Raw genomic sequence first — 20346 nt, forward strand, 5'->3', positions numbered from 1 at the left:
GCGCAGATCTCATGGTGTCGGTGTCAGTGAGATGGGGGGGGGGGGATATGCAGATATGTGCTGAGAGAGTTGTCAATGTGACTACTCTTTCCATAATGTTGTCAGACACTTAGAATATTAATCTGAGCTTGTCAGCGGCAGAACAAGCACTTAAATACGAGCTGCACAATTGCCCTATTAATTAACATTGCAGGTTGTTTCGCCGCTGCCGACTGCAGCGATCTCGCTTAATACTGGACCGATGTCAAAGATTGTTGTTCCCGTCAGTCACTCAGACACACAAACATAGGAACATAGGGTCCAGGTTGAAAAAAACGGTAGTTACCCTTTTAGTAAAAGTACTAATACCACCAAAGTACTATATAAATGAAACAAACTTAAACTTAAGATCATTAAAGTTTCAGCCTATGTGTGCTTCTGTAGCACAGAATGTTGTGCTCGTGAGTGTGTGAACCTGCGTGGTGCATGCTGCTGCACACTGTTTGTGTCTCTGCTTGTTGCGTGCTAATGAGCACGTACCTGTCAGGCGATCGTGTGCAGGATGCTGCCTCAGGTCAGTGTTTGTTGCCAGAGGATGCCTTCCCGTGACTGTTCCTCCGCGCGCACACCTGTATGCTGTCCCCGCTCTCCGTCTGCAGCTTGACATTTGGTACGGTGAAGATAGAAGACACTGCAGGGCGAGAAGACGCAAGTAGGGTTAAGAAACACGGAGGCTGACAGGTAGAAAAAATTTCCGAGTGAGTTGTTAAACAGGGGGAGAAGACACTACAGGCAAAACACATCATTTTTTAAAAACATCCAAAATACACATTTAGGTGTTTATTTGACTAGACGTTGTCTATTTGCGGCTGTAAATTTATCCTGAATTCACCGAAGGTTAGCAGTAGTTAATGCCTCATTTGCATATTAAAAAAAAAAAAAAAAAACTTAACACAAAACAAAATTGTCTTAATGTAGGTAATCAACTGGGGAAGATTCATGGTGATATCTATTAGTCCCAATCAGGGCATGAAGTTAACTTTTTTGACCACCAGCCACTGTGGCAGGTGGATTTTTAAATCCACCTGCCACAGGGACTTTTTACCAGCCACTTTTTTTGTCATAAAGGTGAAAAACAGGAATTGCTGTGTCTCTATGATCCTATCCTGTCCTATTGATGGTAGCCTACTCGTGGACATTGCGCTGTCATCACGTGCTGTAGTATGGGGGCCCGCCTTGATAATCCTGCATAGGGGCCCGGTGTTGGCTCGTTACGCCACTGCATATAAGAGATGAGATGACTGACAAAATCAGGAGTAGCCTATGCGCACCAAAACAACAACAAAACACTGGTGAATGCGCACCATAACACAAGAATTTTTTTTGTATAGTTCTTAAAAATAAAAAAATAAATAAAAAGGAAACTTGTTTTGGGGAGAATAATACTTATTACTATTAATTCATTACTCTGGGCTGAGATTTCCTAGGAACCTTACCAAAAAGGCTCAGGATGCTGCAAATGTTGGTAAAATATGAAAAAGGCTGGTGGATTTAAGACACAAAATAAGAATGTATTAAATGAATCAAATATGAACATATCTGTCATTGTCAGTAGCTTGTTGATCTTTACATTGTAAGTTAATTTCCTATCCTGGCCTGGGACACGCATTCATACGGTTTGATAAAGTACTTGTTGGACTTTAACTTATCATTGCACTTACAATAACGAGAGTAGCTGTCCTCAATTTAGGTCATCGTGTAGGTCTCATCTGCGTTTTTTCCTGCATCCACCGTGTGCGTTTGTGTGTGATTGTGTGTGTGTCTGTGCGTGTGTCTGCGTGTGATTGTGTGTGTGTGTGTGTGTGTGTGTGTTTGTGTGTGATTGTGTGTGATTGTGTGTGCGCGTCAGTCGCGGGGGAAACGGAGCAGCCCCGCCCGCTGCAGAGAGCCGACAGTATTGAAACAGCAGCAGGTTCAGTGACAGCGTACATTGATGTTAAAATGTATACATGTTGGCAGGACGGTCTGAAATGTTTTGCATCACTCAAATCTCATTGGCTACCCGCCAACGTGGCAGGTAGATTGACAGTTTCACCCGCCAATCACAAAAGTTACCCGCATTTGGCGGGTGGGCAGGTGCCAATTTCATGCCCTGGTCCCAATATTTTCCCTGTTCACCTGCAGCGTCTCCCCTCGGTTTCCCCACACATGAAATTTCATGCTTTTTGGTCTAAACGTCATACCCAAATTAAAAGTGGTACAGCTCCCATATACTTTGACACTCTGGAAGTTTTTGTTACAAGTGTCAGGGTGATTCTAGGCCTTACTGCCACAGAGGCTAGAATGGAGGGTTTTTATTTCCGTCCAAGTCATACATCTGTAAAATGATTAAAATACACTGCTGTAAACACATCTGGTAAGATACAGATACACCATTGCCATAGCAACATGTCTCAGCTTACTATAGAAAAAAGCCAAAAGACTCAAAAATGGATTTTATATGAATTGTCTACAGATATGTCTGTCCGTTTTTCTTTTTTCAATTTGAAAAGTGCAAAGAAAAAAGCCAATAAAGTACAAAATAAAACACTTCTCAAATACACAAACACACCCACATCAATCATACACATACTTGAAATAACTATATACATAAATACATAGAAATAAGTCATTATAAATTGCACAGGGTGTGATATGCTTATAGGAGGCCCTGTTTTTGCTTTGACACAGCTCCAGCCATTACAGGGTTAAAATTTCAGGGTCAAATTAGGTGTCTATCGACTTGTCTGCTCATTGGCTACAAATGTAGACGGGTCTTAGAGCATTTAAATCTAACTGGTCAGAGCAAATGTCGCTCGAATGCACGTGGGGCTTACATGGTGTCAGAGGCATCCTCAGCTTCCAATGGGGATATCACAGGCAAACCTGGATGGATTGGCTCATACCAGGTATCTATGGAAACCTTAGATCTCAGGGAATACAGTGACGCCCACATCGAGCAAGTAGGAGCCTCGAGAGAAAAGCGAGGCCGCGTTAGAAGTGCGGAAATGAAGAACTTTGTGAGGCGAACAGCTCCTTTTGGACATAACGGCTTGGATATTCCTAAAGGGTGCTCTCCTCTGTGCTTTTCGATTGCAACCCCGTTGCTGAATGTCGGCACGCAGTCCAATGTTTGTACTCTAATTAAATAGTTTCATTTTCTGGACGAGTGGACTATTTTTGGTGTTCTGGGAACACCCTGGATCCTGTGGAAACACGCATCAGTGTTTCATCTCTGCAGAAGAGAAAACGTTAAGAAATCGGACAACAGGGACTCCGCTTTTCTTATCGAGTCAACTGAACTGGTTCTTTGCTGCCTTTGGAGAGAAACCAGTCTTTTTCTGTGAATCACTGACGAGTGAGACAGATCCGTTTTGTTTACCGTGGAGCATCTATGGGACCAAACCTACGGGAACACACACAGTAAGGAGGCTGAAGTTTCTGGGCAGAGAAATATAGGTCTGTGTTATTAATGTCAGTAACCGCTATTGCTGCAACTTGTTACGACATTGAATGTGACTTATTAGTAAGTGCTGCTGTTGCAAATGTCTCACGATTAATGATTGTGACCACCGAGTCCAGTTCATTGCTGTGAAAGTACTGGATCACGGTACTTGTTGATATATGTTGTGTTTGATACTGTAGCTTATTGAAACTGTAATGCTACACTGCTATCTCCCGCCGCGGAGAAGTCAGTTACTGTACAAGCGAGATAATAAACCTTCTGTTCGTCACTCGAACCACGGCACCGAGACGTAACGAGGCCGTTACCTCGTGGCCCTGTGTAGACAAACAACACATTCTCACTCCCAAGACAAACGGATCGGTTATTATCGCCGCAAGAAGTCAGCTGTTGGCCCACTAGAGGCTGGATAATGAACATTCCCCTCGTTAGACAACTTCTCAGACCCCTGCCATGACGTCAAGTTATCAAGAAGATTGGTTATTATCACTTCCTCGAAAGTCAAGATTCCAAGTGTCTTTCTTTCTCTAAAGTGTGCTTTGCTTTCCTCTTTACACACTAACCTAACACACACGCATACACATGCACAGATCAGCTGACTGCCCCATAGTCACGCGGGATTGCAACCAAGTTTCACAGGGTGTACAAATAACAAGGTCACTATGCTTTTACTATCTAGTAATTGTTGACTCTATTACTCTAACTCTGAGTGAACTCCAGGCGAACTCTCTGCTCCTCACCACAGGGCTTCAGGTGCTGCTAGCAAATCACTCCGCCCAAGTAGCAGAAGTAGCAGTGCTTCGCCTTTCTGAGAATATAGTTCCCAGTATGTATACGGTTAGAAGATGTGTCTCATGTGACCTTGTTATTTGTACATACTGTGACTATACAAATCACAACATGTAAATAGGAACATGTTGGCGTTATTTTGTCACTTATTCAGAGCAGTAGGCTAGATGGAACCGATTACCTCCAGGATCCGTGCTAGGCTAAGCTAGCGTTGGGGGCGTCAGACAGAGTTACAACACGCACGGAGATGAGAAGGGTATGTATGGACTTATCTAACTCTGGGGGTTACGGTGAATAAGCTAAAGTCCCAATAAGTCGGCGTGTTCCTTTAACCATAGTCCTCAGAAATCCACCGGAGTTTAGTACGCCAACACAAAGGAAGCCCAAGGCAACGGATATCCGGCCTAAATGAGTGAAATCCGGCGGATTTTCCAGCTGCAACGGAGCAATCCTGGAAGTGGAACTTCAACTATATAGACTAATGGGGATTTACTCCCTTTTATAGCCAGCCTCAAGCGGCCACTGGATAAATTGGGTTGGGCATCGTTTTGATTTGAACAATTCTGATTCCAATTCCGATTTGATTCCGGTTCTTATCGATTCTCGACTCGATTCTTTGAGGGGTGGAGTTGAAACGGGTCACATGATTATTTCACAGATAAGAGGAAGATTTTATTTGATTCAGTGGTGATTTACAGTTTTACCGTGCTGTTTCAACGTAAAATAGAGCTAGACTTTAGAGCGCCGCTTACTGTGCTCCATGGCTGCAACAAGCTGGTTACATTTGGAACCGATGACCGGATTAAGAAATTTTGAGCATCAAACGCTTTATTTCCTGCATTCTGGTGAATGTTTCTGTAACAATTTGTGCCTTTTCTGCATGCAAATGTCTTCATTTATGTAATATTATTTGTATTATTAATTAATGAATCTGCCGTATTGTTCAACACTTTCTGCAGATTGGTGTTTCAGGATGCAAACCTAACAAATATTTGCTTGCCACAGCATTTAAATTCTTTGACTTCATTACCCCAGCCAGTTTTGATCCCCCAACCCCTGTAAATTAAACCTATGGTCCAAACACTTTCTTCTCTTTCATTGCCTGATCCTTCTGCACGAGTCCAGAGAGAGTTTTTTCATCCCAAGACCTTTGCTCTTACTTCTTGTACTGCTAGACACCAACACTCTCTCACTCAAATCAAATTAAAAATGCCACAATCTAATCCACACAGCTCTAGCAAACCTCAGGAGCTCTATTGTCTCATTAATTCTCTCATTGTCCCTGGTAATCTGTCTGGCTATTGTCCAGGTTAATCCATAATACATCTGACAAAAGAGTGCACAGCTGGCCATAGGAAACATATTGTTCATCCCCACAGGGGGCGACATGCAACCTTTGATTGAAACGTATATCTTCTGTGGTTACTGGGAGCACTGGGTGCAACTCTAGAGCAGCAGTATGCTTTACTGGGCTGTTCCCATTGGCTCTGGGGTTTCCTTGTTGGAAGAACATGGTTATCATGCTGCAGTCGTAGTCACATACTCACAGCTGGAGTAATTAGCCGGTTCGTTATCTCACATTAATTTTTTTCTCATTTGCATAATGTTGACACATCTTTCCCCCACAAAACTGCGAGAGGCAGATTCACACACGCATGGAAGACACTTTGTGTTCATCCACTCTTGTCCTCATTTTATTAAACGGTTTTAATTCACTCCCATTTTTCCCTCCGTGGCTTGGCTGCTTTGCCTGTGTCACATGTGCGTGCAGAAAAGAGAGAATCAGAGAAAAAGAGAGAGAGAGAGAGAGAGAGAGAGAGAGAGAGTGAGCATGACAAAAATCAAATCTCGCTTCTCTCCCTCTCATAGTGACCGCCGCTCTGTGATTCTTTTCAGACATGACAACCTGCTGGGTGCTGATAACAGGATTAATAATGCTGAAAATCCTAATCTGGAATTAAACATGGAATTCTTCATTAAAATTACCACCATGTCAGTGGCAGCGCACCAAGGTCTGCTGAGCAGCCTTTTCACACCACTCATGAATAACAGCGTAAGGGATTGGTGATGGATGTATTTCTAGCCTGTCAAATAATATGGACATGTTATATATCTGACGTACCTTCATTCAATTACCCAATTCTGTAGGATTCATTGAAATATAGTCTTGCATTGCCAGACCCTCCTCCACAGTGCTCCGGAGGAGGTTCTGGCTAGTCCACACAGCATTCCAGGATAGGAGAAAAACATGCTCTGGTTTATTGGCATTTCTTTAAACCAATCACAATCGTCTTGGGCGGCACTAAACAACAGACGGAGCTACGGCGCCTCTGCAAAATAGCCTCGGGAAGGAACTTGTTTTGGTGGAACATGGGTACGTTCAAAAGTAGTTTTAGTCGTGCAACAGAAAACTCAGATTGGACAGATAGTCTAGCTAGCTGTCTGGATTTACCCTGCAGAGATCTGAGGAGCAGTTAACCATAGTCCTCAGAAATCCACCAGAGTTTAGGACGCCAACACAAAGACAGAGGAAGGTAACGGACATCCGACCGAAAAAAGAGTGACATCCGGCGGAATTTCTGGCGGCATCGGAACTATCCCGGAAATGAAACAACGTTGATATAGACTACTTGAAATATAGCCTAGCTGTGAAGCTTTGGCTGAAGCCTCTGACACCCAAATACACATGCAGCAGAATTAATACAAATTGTGCAGCTGGTACGGTGTTTTAAGAGCTGGGCTCTTATTTAAAGAGTGCCTCAATCTGCTCAACATGATAGAAAATCAAACTGAGCATGTTCCTGTGGCCGGCAGGGGTCCAGCTGGGCTTAGTATCCACATAATAACAGAGGCGTTCTCTGCATGAGCAAAAACAAGCCCAGGTCGCTGCTTTAAAGAGAGACAGAGCAGGAGCAGACTGGACTGTGTGATCAACAGGAGCAGAGGGAGCTCCAAAAAAAGAACAAGAAAACAGAGAGAAACAGAGAGTCTCTGACTGTCAGGGTAACTATATCATTGCAAAATAGCAATGCACATTCTGAGGACTATGGTTAACTGCTCCTCAGATCTCTGCAGGGTAAATCCAGACAGCTAGTTAGACTATCTGTCCAATCTGAGTTTTCTGTTGCACGACTTAAACTACTTTTGAACGTACACACGTTCCACCAAAACAAGTTCATTCCTGAGGCTATTTTGCAGAGGCACCGCAGCTCTGTCCGGCGCTTAGAGCCACCCAAGATGATTGTGATTGGGTTAAAGAAATGCCAATAAACCAGAGCATGTTTTTCTCCCATCCCAGAATGCTATGTGGACTAGCCAGACCCTCCTCCGCAGCGCTGTAGAAGAAGGTCTGGCAATGCGAGACTAACTGAGTTATAACTCACAAGGATGCCAGTTCTGACGCAAATTGCGGCAATCAGGTTACCTTGCACGACAGCTGGATTCTCACAATATCACGCGGAATCACTCAACAAACAAAAATCCATCTTGTCAGGCTTTACGTAATGCGTAGGCCAATCAGCATCCAGCAAGAGAGCTACAGGCAGCTTCAGGCGGGGTTTAGGTGAGTGCGCTGGGCGAGTGTTCGTGCAAAACAACAATGGCAGCTCCCAGATTGACGATATTATGGATCCCACTTGGTCTCTTGGCAAAACCCAGTCTACGAAGCAGCCCGATTGGTTGAGGTTAGGCATTGACCTCGAGTAGTTATGGTTAGGATAACTGATTGGTCTGCAGTGTTGGGCAAGTTACATTATAGATTACTAGCTACTGTCATTTGAGAGTAAGTAGTTATATTACAATATTACCGTCTCTGAATTGTAATGTTTTCACTACTTTTGCGTTACTTTTGAGTTACTGTGAGGAAATAACACTCAGACTTTTTTTTCCTGTGTCGCAGTGTTGGTAAATTCTCAACAAAACGCCACCTAATTTTGGTTTATGCGTTACTGCGTTACTGCTATTGTATTGATCATTAGTAATGCGTTATATCAATGCGTTACAGCTAAAAGGAAAACATTATTGTAGTTGCGTTACTTTTGTAACGCGTTACTTCCAACACTGTTGGTCAGGGGATAGAACCTGAACAAAATGGGTTCCGTTACCTCGCTGGAGCATGGACGCCTGGCCAATCGTAGCGCCCGAATGCTTTTGAAGGGCGGGTCTTGCAAAATACTGCAGTGGGTTCCATATAAACGCCCCAGAATGTGCTTATGAAGACCTATGAACAGAGCTACAGTAACGTGTGTGCTGCGTTACGTACTGTCCTGCAGCTCACAGAGCCGTGGTGGAAGGTTGCTGAAGTATTCGTGGTTCAGCGCTGCCTGGGCCGACAGCCGGTTCTTTGGGAAGCACTGGATGAACCTGGAAGCCAACTCCTCGGCATGGTCCACATAGCCCAACCTAACACACACAAACACACATGATCAGCGACCACAGAAACATACATCATATGCAGAGATAAGTGAACAGAAAAACAGCCAGTCGACTTATTGAAACCAAAGAAACCAACCCCTTTTATTCAATTCAATATTATTAATCCCACAAGAGGGCAAATTAGTTAAGAGCAGCTACAGACAACACACACATACATAACAGCACACAAGTCTACATATAGGCCTACTCCCTAGAGAGTAGATAAGTTATAATCAAAACAAATAGATTTCATCCATTTAAAAGTGGAACTGCAGAAGGGATAAAGAATTAGAGTGGCGATTAGTTTTAAAAGCAGGTAAAATATAAGGACGTCTTGATGGCAACAGAGAAAATTCACTCTAATCAACATGATCTAAAGAAGACAACATGCTTGTTGCTTTACGCAAGATTTGAGAATTTCAATCTCTTTGTTTCACAGCAATACTTTTAGAGCAGGTTTTGACTATATTGTTCAGGCTGTTTGTCTTTCACTGTGAGGCTGTGAAACCAGCAAATAAAAGAAAAAGCCATAAGGCTTTCGATAAACGACAGAGAATGACTGGCCGGACAGAAAAGGAGTTCAGTTTCCTGAGTAAGGGAATTCTCTGTTGCCCCTTTTTCACAATAGCCTCACTGAATTTCAAGTCACCGATCACACCATTCCTTCATCCCTCTGAGAAAGAAACTATTTTTTTCTCCAATTCACACGGCTGCTGACAACAAAAAACAAGCCTCTTAATTATGCTGAAGGTTTGCTGACTATAGAGGAAAAAACATTTTTAGACGCACGCACGCACGCACGCACGCACGCACGCACGCACGCACGCACGCACGCACGCACGCACGCACGCACACACCTTTCTCCTTTGAGTTTACCTTGCAGATGGCGACTGGGTCACCATGAGAAAAACTGTTCATTAAAGCAGGAGCTCTATATGTGTGTGTGTGTGTGTGTGTGTGTGTTTGTGTATGCATTCGTACTGGGAGTCACTCAACTCCTGAACCAGCCCTACCTAGCGGTGCCGAGGGGGTGGGGGTGGGGGGTGGGGGGGAATTGAAAATAAACGAAGAGCAACAAATTCAGCCAGTAATGAGGCATGCGCCGCATTAAATAAACATGGTGTTATTCAGCGCCGCTCGCAGTACTTAGAGTGCCTCTCATGTTCTGTGCTTCTTCTCATGGCTGGCTTCCTAGTCAAGCACTCTGACAGCCACTCCCATGGCTCTCAATGGGGATCTGAACCCGACTTATCAGCAGCGAGGCAGGCGCAGGATAAATCTCTGTTCAACTCATCAACGCCACTCAGAGGCAGGGATGAAGTTAATGAAGTCCATCAGGGCCTTCTTTTCGCCTCTTTCTCATACAGCTGGAATATTCTGTGCAACTCCACTGCAAACTTTAAAGACAAACTGGTCTTTGTGTGTGAACTATACTGATGGAAAAAAGGCCTCCTGGATTACTGCTTCATTTATTGGGTTTTAAACAGCGCTGGAAGAAGTATTCAGATCCTTTACTGCAGTAAAAGTCCTAATACCACACTGTAAAAAAATACTCTGTTACAAGTGAAAAGTCCTGCATTGAAAATACTACCTAAGTAAAAGTGTGTAAGTATCATCAGGAAAATGTAGTTTAAGTATTAAAAGTAAAGAACTCTCCTCCCATTGTAGAAAGTGTAAAGGATCCAAACAGTTGTGTGTTTAATGGTCTAATCATCTCAGCTGGACTTGTAGGCCGTTATATTGTTGGCTAGTTTACTTTAGAATAAAACATCAGATTTGATAAACTACATGTGTTTTGTGTGCAGAAATCTTAATGTGTAAAGTAACTAGTAACTAAAGCTGTCAGATGAATGTAGTGGAGTAAAAAAGTCCAATATTTCTCTCTGAAATGTAGAGGAGTAGAAGTAGAAAGTGGCATGAAAAGAAAAGACTCAAGTAAAGTACAAGTACCTCAACATTTGGACTGAAGTACAGTACTGGAGTAAATGTACTTAGTTACATTCCACCACTGGTTTAAAAGGCCAATGCTGACACTGGACTAGACAGACCTTCCTCCGTAGCGCTGTGGAGGAAGGTCTGGCAATGCGAGATTATGCTGCATCCTGTTTATGCCCAGTATACCAGAATGTTGATGAGGCGTGTTAGTTTAAACAGAGATTAGTTCTTCTACTGGAAATAAAAACACTTGCGTGCACGAAGATTGCTTTTGGCTCAAAACTCCGCTTAAAAAACAAAACATAGCAGTGTAAATGTAGCCTCTATCCATACTGTAAAACCCACCAACGCTCCATTCTAGAGTAATTTTTTAAACATTTTAGTTATAATCTCTGCTATCTAAAAACGTGTACACAGTCCAGTCCTCTCTGAGCTGCTGTTGTTACAGATATGTCTGAGCTAACTGCTAAGCTAACTGCGACCATAACGGACTTGCCTTTTACTGTATGTCAAGCTGTGACGTTTAACCTGCAAAAGTCTCTGGCTTATGGTAATATAAATATAAAATAAACCACGATATAGATATAATTATTCATGGTCAAACATTATAAGGTTTTCTTTCAATTGTCCGGTTCGACAAGTGAAAAAAATTCTACTTGGCCAAAGCACATTTTTTACTGGCCCCTATACAAATTTTTTTTGTATAGGTTTAAAAAGTTAAAAGTTTAAAAAAACACATCAAAGCGTCAAAAAAGCGCATTGAAAGCAAACTCATCTAAAAGTATAAAAAACATTTAAAAAAAGGTTAAAAGCGTCGAAAAAAAAGCGTGTGTCAGTGTAAGTGTATAAGTGTCAATTTGTTTTTCAAAAAGTGTCAAAAATGTAAACAAAAACGTTAAAAAAAGTAAAAAAAAAAAGTTAAAAAAAAATTAAAAAAAACTTTGAAACCCTCAAAAGCATCAAAAGCGGACAAAAATGTCGAAAAGAGGATGGAGGAATGAAGGGCTGCCGTCTATCCAGGAGTGGGCTTGTGAGATGGCTAGGGTGGCGGCGTTTGAAAAGATGTCATATAAATGGTTTGCCAGTAGCGGTCTTGAATGAAATGTATTTGGCACAAACCTCATACTGGTTATGTGTTTAAAAATTGGTGGATTGTAATTTGTTATGTGCAAAACACCCGGCACTTTATCGATTTCATTATTGTATTTTGTCTCTCTTTATCATACTTTATTCAGTTCTTATTTCAAATATTTTTCATGTTGTATACTTTCCCATATGCCTTTTTATTGTGCTCCCTCCTGAATTACCCTTTGGGAATAAATTAAGCTATCTGTATCTTCAAAAAAAGATTGGATGTCTATATTAGAAAATGGGAAAAGTATTCGTCTCTTGCTGGGGAGAGACGTGTATGATGGGCTGATGGTGTTGTCATTTAGACATATGCTTATTTGGTTTCTAGTGGGTCTATTTTGTCATAATGCTGTTGTGTGGTCTTGAATATTGTAGTTATAGTAGTGTCATCTTTTCTTGATTTTTGTATGGGTGGGTGGTGTATGTTTTGTGTGTTTTGTTACAATAATTAAAATAAAAAATCACTGTCCATATCTAAACGTATGAAGTGTGCCACACAACATACATCTGGGCACTGGGCAAATTGTTAGGCGGAGAGTCAAGCAGGACTAAACGGTATTATCATTCTTAAAGGACCACTCCACCAATTATACACGTGAAGTTCAGTTCAGTTCAGTTCAGTTCACGCCTCGTGGGAAGTACTGTGAAAACAGATGTGTCACATCTGCTGTGGCTCGTCTCAGAAAATAACCCGATGATGTCATCAGGGTTACCTCAGCTTGGATTTATACACTAAACATTTTAACAAAGCGTTCATGTGGCCGTTCACGTAGGTAGGAAAAGGACTGAAAGTCACCATATCTGTCTTGTGCGAGTCCCCCAATTTCATGAAAATAAATCGCTAAATGTAATCTTGCAAGAAATTTTTATCTCAATGAGACTTTTAAAGGATATCTACATATAAATCACCCCTAAACCTTTGCCACTATTGGGGTAAAATAAATCCTCCAATAACTTCAATGAAACCCCCAGATTTCATATTTTCTCGGCCTTGTAGTTTCTCTACAGGTTGATGTGCGTAGGTGTGAAATCACCTGGATACGAACATGTTGGCCTTTGAAAAGTGTTGATGTATGCTAGGTGCACATTCCTTTGTGCTACAGCTGTCAGCTAGGCCGAGTGAATAAGTGCACATCTGCAGTGCGATCGATCGTATCTCCTAAAACTACTGGGCGGCTCCAGGTGATGGCACATCCACAGCAGAGAGACGCATTCCTTCTGCAGTGGTGCGCGGCGAGAGCACTTCCATGCTTCTATCAGAAGACTACAGCGAGGCCCTGGGACAGGACACGTTGTCCCCACAACACAGCAGAAAGGTGGCCGACCAGTCTTCGTGTTTGAGCAAAGCAGCAAAACGGGAGCTGATTCGGAACAAAGTCTTCGTGTCTTTTGTCTAAAGACATCGTATTCAGAGCTTTTCCCCCGTGTCTGACTCATTTGATGATGAGGGTGTTGTGAGGGCAAACAGGCCTTAGCATGCAGCTGCCATAGTGGTCACATTATGTATACAGTCGACAGAAATGGGTTATAGAAAGCTGATATACAAATGTTTAAAGCTATAGTGCGCAACCAGGGTGCAATTTTCCGGGGGGGATGTGTGAGATTTCCTCCTTTCTGGTCTATATATCCCTGCTTCTGCTGGATTATTTGTATCCCCAGTGGGGACAAAATGTACCCCCCCTTAAAGTGATCAATGCTACTTCACCAATAGATCGTATATTATAGTAGTATAGTATAGTATTTTTAAACTAAGTAAAGCGCTGTAACGTGAACAGTCTATAGTGCCATAGAACAATAAAATCCGAGCAGCAGTTGCTGGTTGTATTTAGCCGCTACAGAGGTCCAGCACCCCGGCTACCAGCAGCAGTTGTTTAGCCGCCAACAGGTGACTGTGAGCCGGCTACAGGCACCGCCAGTTGACGGTCCTTTCAGGGGCCGTGGTAGCGGAGTTTAGCCAGAAAAAGGGGACGTCATGCGGCGATGACAGATAAGTTTAGGCACCAAAATGACTAGTTAAAGCTACATTGTGTAAGAATTTCTCCCATCTAGCGGTAAAACTGTATAAAACAACCAACTGAATATTACTTTCTAGCCCCTCCCATTCCGAGCGCGTTATAACTCTTACGGTGGCCGTATTATTCCAAGAAGTATGACTTTGTCCGTGAGAGTTCCTTCCAGTGTAATAATAGTTTTACGTTATTTTGGTACCATTTCATTGCTAACATCAGCTATCAGGTTCCCAAACATATGCAAGCTAATGTTAGTAAAGTATCAGTACTATCGTTATTCTGTATATTGTACGAGATTATAGTGCAAGGCAATGTTTACAGCGTAGGAGAGAAGCAACGGAGGTTTGTGTTTTTAATATATTTCTCTGAGCAGTATGAACAATGTCAATGAAACCGAAAATAGCTCTTGGTATCTCCATCGTTTACACGCAGCTGTTCTAGCTGTAGCTAGTCTGTGTTACAACTCCATTACGTGAGTTGTCTGCCAGGGAAATCACGACACATATGATTACGTTTATGTTACAAGGTAGACAATCCTTTTCATCATTGATGCGAGGAAACGTATCCTAGACGTCGTTCTAGTGTTATGCACAACCATGCTATAGTTAGCCAAGCAAGTAGCAACTATAAAACTTCGAATTTACACACATAGCAGAAGAAAGCAGGCAACGTCGGCGTCCCTTTTAAAATTCTTATCTTGGAAAAGCCACTCCAATATTAACTTTGGTCTTGTTGCATTGCCTGTCGCGTCGTCGTTTTACTTCTCTTTTTAACTTCCTTGGCGACTCCATTATCTTCTCCCCCCTCCCTGGCATTCGTCACGGTGCCACTAGGTGTAAAAGCGCGAAATACGGAGGTATGTCCCTCTTTGGCTAATGTATTTTAAAGATGGAGGCGCTACATGGCTGCCGCCATTCGAGCGACTCGCTCGTATGTATTCTGAATTATTCTGAATGGCAGATTCTACGCGTATGAGAATACTTTGATTAGTTGGTGGAAGTAATTACACATGAACGAGCACATATTTGTGAAAGAACAAAGGTTTTTTTTGCTAAGAATCAACTCAAAAAATTACACAATGGAGCTTGAAGTTCAGGAAAAAGATGGTGGTTAAAACGAACGAGCATTTCCTGGGTGAAAGTATTTTGTTTTCGCCCCAAAGTGAACTCCGCTCTCTGGCTTGAAAGCTCTGTGTTTTATGTTGACACCACATTGTGCTATTTCATTTTGAGATTATTTTCCATTCAATATTGAAGTTGATAAATACGTGTTTTGGCATGGCACTATATCCATGGTGGTATTGGAAGGGGTATTTAATTCGTGCATGTTTTGTTTTGTTGTGCATGATCAACCCCCCCTGGTCTATTTAATTGTAGGCAGAGGTATTTTGACCGCACCGTCGATAATGCCCCTTGGAACTCGAAAATGAACTGAAGGGGTCCCAAACGTAGTGATGGCCAAATTAAGCTTCGTGAAGCATTTTCTTTATTTTCTGAGCCTACTAGATGGTGCTCTCGGTTTGAAGAAAAACACTCAAGGAATGGCAGCTCAGTGGGCTTTCAACCCTTTGTTTAACAAAAGCGCCATCTGGCCATCACTACCCAAACGCATTTGTGAATTAGTCTGTGCTGCCAGGCTAGTCAGTACTATTTATAAAATATAAAAGATGAACAATTTACATGTTTCCATAACTCCAGGGTCCTGAAAAGCTGCAGTCTTTCTGTGTGCCAGTTAGTTGAATTTAACATCACGAAAAAAAGTTTCATCAAAAATATTCACCTCTAAATTAGAAAATCAACTTACATGACGAGGGCCTTAAAATAGGTCTTTCTTTATGATCTTATCCAGTGTTGTGCACATACTGTTGCCTATTCCTTTATGAATGTGTTTAATGAAAAATAACAGGTAGTCTCCGCGCAACACTTTAAACAATGCACAGAGAGCAGGAGAGGGTGCTTCACTTAATAACAACTCTGTGCATAGCTCCGGCCCATCAGTTATGTTAAGAATTAGTAATTGCTAAACTATCACAACATGGCTACGTCGCTAAAAATATGTTCGACTGGCTAGACAGCCGGCTTGTTTCCAGCCTGTAAACCTATGTTTAGCCATGTCACTATGTTCCAAGATCTCAGCAATGGAAAACACAACCCCGCATTAGATTCATATTCATACAGGGATGGAGTTTCTTGGCGCGATATGATGTGTAATTTGCGGTGTAATTCTTACTTTATAGATTACAGGCACGGATAGGATTATGGACACAGATGGCCTATGTAATTATTATAAATCACAGGAAGAACACAGGTATTAGGAGTCCCGTGTGATGATTGCGGGGATGGATCCTCACTGAAGCAGCTACACTTTGTGATTCCAGTTGATTAGACAGCTGGAGTTTTACATAAATAGCTCGCCTGGTGCTGCTTTACAAAATTCCCCTGAGGAAAAGAGACCAGCTCCCCTTTTACCCTCCGTGGTCTCCCCTCCAGATGTATGCCTGGGGCAAACAGTGGCACACATCTGGGAGGAGCCCTGACTGTGCCTCTGTGACCTTTTCCTGCCATATGCGTCTGATGTCCCAGAGCAGAATTACACACACATGCAGAATGCTACAGGAAGGGTGTAAGGTAGAGGAAGAGGAGTGCGTAAAGAGTGTGTGAGCTGCACTAACAGTGTGTTCTTTACCCATAAGAGTTTGGCTCTAAAGACAGGAACAGGGACAATAGCATGTCAGCTACAACACCCTATGACATAACACTATACTTAATTACTCAGTGTTTTCCCTCGGTTTGTGGAGGACTTAGGTGCACATGTTTGGCGGGGGTGTTTAGATGTTATTCCTACATACAATGTGATATTTTTCAATGATACAAAAAAATGCAATTTCATATCATTTTGGAGCATTATTATCACCATATCTGTGTCTAAAATGTTGGAAAAGCTAGAGCTCATAATCAATAAATAACACTCAAAAAGCTCAAAGAAAAAAAAACTTGCTAAAGAAGTCCACTGGGGTCCTTCGATCTGAGAAAAGTCTTTTAGTTTGTTTTGATGCTCACATTAATTTTACATAAATTCGGCTTGGGTGGGGCCCAAAACAGCTTGGGTGCTTCACCTAATCCCTTATAATGGCAGGGAAACACACACACACACACACACACACACACACACACACACACACACACACACACACACACACACACACACACACACACACACACACACACACACACACACACACAGAGTTCACTTACTTATTCCACGCTTGTCTGAGCTTCTTAGCGCTGTACACTGTGAAGCGGTCTGTAATGAGAAGACAACAAACCAACAATATAGTCATTCAACTGAGACTTGACATCACATTAAAGTTACACACATGCTGAACTGTTCTAAAACACTTTCAAACTAAGCTCCTAAATGCAGTGGCAGGTCAAGCTTAATCCCATTATAATGAAATGTTGTATTGGTTAATTGCAAACATTAATGCCTGTAATAACTGTAAACTCTCAAATAGTTTTCAACACTGTTATCATTCACCCAGTACATTCTGTTGCTCATTTCACCTAATCACTGTTAATCCACGGTCAATAAAACAGTTTCAATATTGTTGCATTTTTCATTTGGTTGGGTTTGCATTCACACCACACTCTATATTTACAAAGACCCAGCAATTCCAGCAATTCCAACAATCCCCCCCCGGTGAGAAAAAAAAACTTCCTTTAAACAAGCAGAAACTTCGGACAGACCAAGGTGGGCGGCCATCTGCCGCTGCCGGCTGGGACACAGAGACAATGATGTACAGAAATATGATTATAGCAGTTGGTATGATGACAAGAGCACCAAAAGTAGTAAACAAATGTCCCACGGTGGAAACGGTCACTGGTCTATTGGACAGAATGACAGACGACAAGCGATGTGTGCTCAATAGATCTAAAAAGTTATCCCTTAAATCAGGGGTCTTTAACATTTATTTAGGCTAAGGACCTCTTAACTGAAAGGGAGACGGAGCTGGGACCCCCTACTACATACAGTATATTGTATAAAACTGAGCTGCATATTAAACAGGTTGGATGGATGAATGGATGGATGGATGGATGGATATTCACACAGTATTTATACATCATGTTAAACATACGTGTGGAAGGCACAGGGAATCCTTAAACTACATTTGTGGATGGCTACCATAGTGGCTACCTTACCTATAGTAAGCATCATCAATGTTGTGTAAAGTGTAAGTTAAATGTATTTAAATTTAAATGTATCTTTGTGAATAATAATGTAGGATTCATATTCATGTACAGTATATTTTGAGTCATTTTAATTTGTGAAAAAAACAACTTTACATTTTTTTTTGCAAACAATAATTTGACGCATTTAAAAAAAACAAACAATACTTTTAGCGTGTATAGAGCCAGCATATTTTCACATGTAAATCGGTAAACTCTGTATTTATTTCAACCAAAGCTAGAGTTGTGATTGTTTGAAAAGTGGAGGATGACCCAAAACGGCTTTTCATAGTTTTATATGAACTTCTGCCATCAGGGAAGAGATTCCGTGTGCCAAGATTTAAAACAAACAGACTAAAGTTATCGTTTATTCCAACTTCCATCAAGCTGCTGAACTCCAATAGTAAATCTTTGCCCAGCAGAGTAGGGGTGCAGTAAATACATCAGCACTTTTTGCACCTCACACTTTAATTATTACAGTTCACTCTTAGGACGTTGTGTCGTTCGTGCTGTCATGTGTGTCCTTCTTTTGTGTCTTTTGTGTCTTAGGATGTTGTGCTTATCTCACTTTCATGTTGATTTTATCCTTTTGTATTGTATTTGTATTTTATTCTATGTTAATCTGAGAATGTTTTTTTTTTTGTTGGTTATGTTGTGAAGCAACAGATTGTAGCACTATGTCCAAGACAAATTTCCCCTTGGGGACAATAAAGTGTATTCTATTCTATTTTGTTTCTGTCGACTTTGAATGAAGTTTATTTGACGATGCTAAAATTACTATTTATTTACATGGAGTCTAGTGGCTTAAGCAAATGCAATTTAACGGATGTTATGTTTAGATTGTTAAGATTGTTGTTCCCATCAGTCAATTTGACACAAAAACATAAGGAAATAGGGTCCAGGTTGAAATAAACGGTAGTTACCCTTTAACTGGAGAATGAAAACAGGGTTTTTGCTAAAAGGTGAAACTCTGAATTTACAATGTCTCAATTGGTGACTGGCCTTTACTTGTCTGTATGGGTATTTACGATAACTCGTACGATACAATTTGAGCTTCTCTGAATTATTTGGATTTTGGAACCACTCTTCATTTGACAACCAGTGTGTTTAAAGATCATGGCGTGAACTCACCACAGAGGCGTTTTTTGTTAAAACCGATACATCCTGTTCAAAACTTCAACCTTACTTTAACCTAAATAGTAGAGTCAATCTTAGTCGCACAAAATAACTGAGACAAAACTGGATGGGGATAAAAGGTGTAGTTTCTACAAGCAGGAAGTCGTGGCAGGAAAAGCTCAGGTGAAACTAATAACATGAACAATGTGTTGTTCGGTGTCCGAGAAGGCCATGAAGCGTGCCGGATCACCTTAAAGAAATGTAGCCATAATTAAAGTAATTAATTGCACATGTGCTTTTCCTATTTGCCAAAGGTCTATCATTGGCTGTGTCAACCACACTTGCTGTAAGTATGACTATGGAACAAACCAGTTAAAATAGCTCGAATTTTACTGCAATGAGTGTTGCTTTGTAAATGACTTTCCCAGCTTAAGGAGTGGCTCCTATCACTTCAGAAATGCTCTTGAGTAATACTCTATGAACTATGTACGTCTGCTCCAAAGCCAGACCACAAGAAATTGTTGTAATTTTGAGATTGAGTTATAATGTGATACAGTCTCTTCACTGCTATGTTTGGGATGCTGTGAGTGTGTGAGGCTCTGCCCTGTTCTCCTAATCTCTGCCAAAACCGCCATGTGGACACACAGTCAGGCTGGGCTGCCAATTGACCAGCTAGCACACAAGCTAGCCGGCCACCCAGTGAGGTAGTCCACCTCCCACACTTCCAGTCTAATCCTTCCAGCCAACCACCCAACTGCCTTTCAGTTTCAGCTATCAGTCCGCCAGCTAGCCCACAGTGGGTCCAGTCAGCCAGTCCAGTGCCAGGATGGCTCTGAACTGGCCACAGCGTCCCGGCTGCCAGAGGTGAAGGCTGCCAGCCTCAGTGGCCCAGAACAAACAGAGGGAAGGTGTGGAGGTGAGAGGAAGAGACATTTAAAGAGATGATAAGCATGGCTCCTAACAGTTACATGCAGGATATAGGATTGAACCAGACAGATATACTGTATTACATATATATATATACATATACATATATATATATATATATATATATATATATATATATATATACATATATATATATATATATAGATATATCTATATATATATAGATATATCTATATCTATTGTCTATATCTATATATATAGATATATATATATATCTATATATATCTATCTATCTATATATATAGATATATATATATATATATATATATATATATATATATATATCTATATCTATTGT

At 41.5% G+C, this 20346-nt stretch overlaps 1 protein-coding gene across 3 annotated transcripts in view; it reads right to left on the reverse strand.

Annotated features, from left to right (window-relative positions):
* cdk14 (cyclin-dependent kinase 14) overlaps positions 1-20346 on the reverse strand; it is a 246282-nt gene that overhangs the window by 51553 nt on the left and 174383 nt on the right. For all 3 annotated transcript variants that reach the window (XM_031322846.2, XM_031322849.2, XM_031322848.2), the window contains 3 exons: positions 17013-17061; positions 8532-8671; positions 520-670 (listed from right to left, as the gene is read on the reverse strand). In XM_031322846.2, the coding sequence (XP_031178706.1) occupies positions 555-670; positions 8532-8671; positions 17013-17061 (305 nt within the window). In that variant the 3' untranslated portion in view covers positions 520-554. The remainder of the gene's footprint in view (positions 1-519; positions 671-8531; positions 8672-17012; positions 17062-20346) is intronic.

Source organism: Sander lucioperca, chromosome 10 (genome assembly GCF_008315115.2).
Source record: "Sander lucioperca isolate FBNREF2018 chromosome 10, SLUC_FBN_1.2, whole genome shotgun sequence".
Classification (NCBI taxonomy): domain Eukaryota; kingdom Metazoa; phylum Chordata; class Actinopteri; order Perciformes; family Percidae; genus Sander; species Sander lucioperca.